The sequence below is a fragment of the Nicotiana tomentosiformis genome, chromosome 5 (genome assembly GCF_000390325.3).
Source record: "Nicotiana tomentosiformis chromosome 5, ASM39032v3, whole genome shotgun sequence".
In the NCBI taxonomy this organism is placed as follows: Eukaryota; Viridiplantae; Streptophyta; class Magnoliopsida; order Solanales; family Solanaceae; genus Nicotiana; species Nicotiana tomentosiformis.
The window spans coordinates 31206331-31210787 of NC_090816.1; the positions used below are offsets into that span (position 1 = coordinate 31206331).

The window sequence follows — 4457 nt, forward strand, 5'->3', positions numbered from 1 at the left end:
TTCAGTTTCTTAATAGCTGATCATTAGTCAACAAGGGCAAATCTCATTCAATTTCATAACAGCAAGCGTAAATCTAATCTCAATTATTGACAGAGCAAATTTAGACTTTCTCATAGCTCAAGGGAAAATTTGAACTTCTGCCCATAACTTCATAAGACATTGCTCTCTCTTTTTCCTTATTTTTATTTCACCGGTGGTGTTGGAGGTAGCCAACCTAGCTCAACTGTTTCACCAAGTACTTGTTATCTCTCTGTGTCTAACAAAGTTTAGGCAGGTGGAAAGAAATAATCTAATAGAATTTGAACCTTGGTATCTAAGATCTGCAACACTACTTGGAAAAAAGCTGGAGTACTTTGGACATAGAAAAATGACCAATACACCAAAACATGCCGAGGCAGGGATACAGACAACAGAAGAAAAGATCTAGTCCATAAGCTAGTAGATATAATATACATGCCTCCCAAGAGAAAGCGGAAAAGAAGTATTAAAGCTGTCAATGCATGGTGAAATACAACATAAAAGAAAGATACCTTCATGTCAAGAAAATTTCAAGCAAAGCAGCTAACAACAAAAACCTACTTCTCAACACTACATGGGAAAAGCTAATACCGACCCACCAAAATGAAATCATTGTCATCCAAAATTTGGACATCTCTCTCCCCTATAAAGTTCTCTCGTCCAATTTCCTTAACAATTTTCACAAACTCCTCTCTCTTTGCCTTTGTAAGTGGAACGTATGGAAGGCGAAAGACTGGCCTCACAACCCCAAGTTGAGCTAAAGCTGTATTTAGAGCAATGGGGTTTGGTTCATGAAACAGCCATTCCATCAAAGGCATCAGCTTTGAGTTCAAAGCAGGGTTCTTTCCTCCAAACATCAGTTCTCTCATCAGACCGGGAACCAAGTTGCTGGTAACAGAAATAACTCCTGTAGCACCATAATCCCACCTTGAAACATGGCATTCATCATCATTGCCACTCCAAACGACAACCCCATCACTTGTATACTGCTCCACCCTATCATTTCCAACACACTCTTTGACACCAGCAAGGTTAGGGCTCTTTGCCATTGTCTGAATTACACGTGGAGGGATGTCTTGACCAGTTCGTGATGGCACATTATAAATGATAGTAGGGCCCATAGGGAGCACGCTTTCAAAGTGAGAAATCAAACCCTCTAAGGAGGTCTTGCCATAGTAGGGATTAATGTGAAGAGCTGCATGCATACCTACAGCAAATCCCTGTTCAGTTGCATGGATTGCTTCCCTTGTGGAGTTGCTTCCAGTGTTCCCGATGACTTTGATGGACCCTCCAAAACAATTGACTGTGTGACCAATGAGCATGATGTGTTCATCCCAGCTCATCAATTGACCTTCACCTGTAGTGCCACCAACTATCACACCCTCAGCGCCATTTTCGATTTGCAAATTTACTAACGTGTCATAAGCCTCAAGATCGAATCTGCCATCCGGTAGATATGGGGTTTTGATTGCAGTGATCAATCGAAGTGCTTTTATGTCATCGGCGAACGTCCTGCATAAGAGAAGGTTAACTAAATTCGTGTAAACATTGCGTCTTCATGTATCTCTTACAAAGTATTAGATGCTCATATTCAATTAATAGCTGATCATTTTAACTAAAGTTACAAGTTTATCCATTTCCCATGCATGTATCATCTATTGCTGCTAATAGGTAATCAGAATAAGAAGATAATGAGTGACCCGTTTTTCTCAAAAACAGCAATATGCCAATACCTAAGCATAAAATAGTACTAGATAGTTCCTAAGGATATCTGTTCACAGAAGACAGACGATATGAAATCCAGAGGTGGACCTCACTACAAGGCTAGGAATAACATACCAATCACAAGAACCATTCATCAAATAACACACACACACACACATTGAGAGCAACAATAAAACTATGCTCAAGCCACCACAAGTGCCTTCTATCCTAATCCCTTCTTCCATAATAATACGTTTTGCTAGCTCTGAAACTGTCAACTATACTATTAAGTCAACCGTGTCTTGCTATCATGGTTAACATACTTTTCTTTTGTAAGTATAAATTGTGAATATATTACATTTGTTTTCCTACCATCTCATCTAAACACTTATCTTCAAATAGAGTTAACTGTCCTTTGCTTTTAAACCCCCTGCAGCCTGTGGCTTTTCATACCCTTTTTGCCTTTTACAACTCTGGCAATAATCATATGTTAATTGCATTTATATGTCAATAATCAGATACACTTATGTTTTCTCAAAGAAACTGTAAGCTCATTGAAGCAATCCCACCCCCACTCCCCCACCCCCCAAAAACAATAACCAAGACCACACACCCACCAAAAGAAAGAAAGAACCAAGCACTAGCTTAAGTATCAAGTTGCAACGTTAAGGCTCTCTAGCATACACAAACAAGCAGCACCAAAAGTGACATGAATCCAATATGCACAGACCGGTTGAATTAGTGACCAGTCAACTGAGCAACACCTAATTAGATGTCATTTACCAAATCAACTCGGAATAATAAGATTACTGAAGGAAATAGAAGGAAAATGAAAAGGAAAAGGAAAAACTTCTTTTATGCCAAGATTACATAACCCCGAATAAACTCCATAGAAGTCCCTAAGAAACTAAAATTGCATATTACCTATTTTTAACTTCATTACTGCGCATTGGGAGATGAAAACTTGGAATTACTGCTGCTCTCGGGGACCTCCATCTTGTAGTCCTCCTGCTCACAAACAACAGAAACAGTAATCATTTAGCAGTACGTAATTTACCCCTCAACTTATCAATTTTCTGACTGCAGTAAGCTAATAACTTGACCATCATCGGCAGAATCAAATCAACTTGACTTTCGTCGGCAGAATCAAGTGAGCTTGACTTCACAAAAGGACGATAAAGCACAAAAATTAAATGAAAACTATTCTATTTTTGCTCTCTAAAAGAATCATCCCATCAGTTGGCTATATTAACAGCTTGTTTGGATGGTTTTTATCAATTGTATTGTATTGTATTGTCTTCTTAAATACGATGTTCTTTCTTCCGAAAAATCAATTCTAATAGGATTGACGAATTTGCCTCCGGCACCATACCTCTTCGTTCCGGCAGCTTCAATGCTATCTGCTACGAAATGGCAGCGACCTATAATTGATGATGACATTTCTCCTTCCCGGAGACGTAAATGGAGAGATGAAATGAGAACGACGGCGAGTGAGAGAGGACGCGATAACGAGACCAGGTAAGAGCGCTTAGGTTATACTATCATATATGCTATTCTATTCTTCTATGATAGAATTTATAGCAGCCCTTTTAAAAATATTTTTGCCAAAATATAAAAACCATTTAGACTACATATTAATAGAAACTTTTTTTTCTAAATATAATCGTATTTAGTATAAAATATTTTACTTCCAAAGTAGGACTATGGAATACCATGTGAGAAATTGAAAGAATATACTTTTACAGGTGTACTCTATACTAATAAGTATAAAATTTAAACACCATACAAATATTAATAAATGTGATTGAGTTATAAAATTTTAGAAAATAACAAGCGTATTTAGCCTACTTAATAAAGGAAAAATTGTGCCAAACAAAAGTACTCTAATTCTTTAACATATCCTAAGTTGTGCAGTTATTTTAGTAGCTTAGATATAAAATACATGTTGATTTGTACTCAAATATCATACAATAGTTCAATATTCTTCATGGCCTTCAAAAAATAAATTTTATTAATACGAAATTGTAATTATAGGAAACAATTTATGAATTACTGAGAAGTTTAAATTTGCTGCAACTAGGATATAAAAAAATTTCTATTTAATGTTGAAGTTTAAATCTCAATGTCATGGATCAAGACCACGATAAAGCGTCTCAAGCATCTACAAAAAGAAATTTGTTTACCACTAAACAATGTCTTATTTGTTTATTTGATTGATATTTGTTCTTCACCATGACAAGATTGAGAGCCACGCAATTTAGTTTAAGAATATTTCTTTTTTAACAAAAGTGCTTATGTTGCATAATTAGATAAGGAAGAAATTTACACAAAATAATTAAATAATCAAATTTTCTCTATAATTTAAATAAGGAAAGACTTAATGCACAAAATTTATTTGGTTTAATATTCTAAATATTCGGAATATAATTAAATTTTATCCAGTATAAAAATTATTTTAAAGGGTAAAGAGACGAACAATATTTTGCTAGAAAATATTGTGTTTTTAATATAATATAGATTTTCAAAAGATTTAATTTATATGCACATATTCTTGTATTATCAGTCCATTTAACTGGTCATCGTTGCTTGACTTTTATATCTCGTACTACTAACCACCTAGGTATAACATCTAATGCACAGACTTATTTTCCAAAAAGTTAATGCTCTACCTAACTGTAGAAAGAGTACAGAAATAAAGGTAATTTAGTCAAGTAAACCTCATAACTAATGCTACT

At 35.3% G+C, this 4457-nt stretch overlaps 1 protein-coding gene across 1 annotated transcript; it reads right to left on the reverse strand.

Annotated features, from left to right (window-relative positions):
* Window positions 1-424: 424 nt before the first annotated feature.
* LOC104118024 (4-hydroxy-tetrahydrodipicolinate synthase, chloroplastic) lies at window positions 425-3277 on the reverse strand. The gene is made up of 3 exons (XM_009629184.4): window positions 3095-3277; window positions 2647-2730; window positions 425-1530 (listed from the first exon to the last, which is right to left on the reverse strand). Exons 1-3 carry the CDS (start codon window positions 3160-3162, stop codon window positions 603-605), a joined length of 1080 nt encoding a protein of 359 aa, XP_009627479.1. The 5' UTR covers window positions 3163-3277; the 3' UTR covers window positions 425-602.
* Between the last annotated feature and the right edge of the window lie 1180 nt (window positions 3278-4457).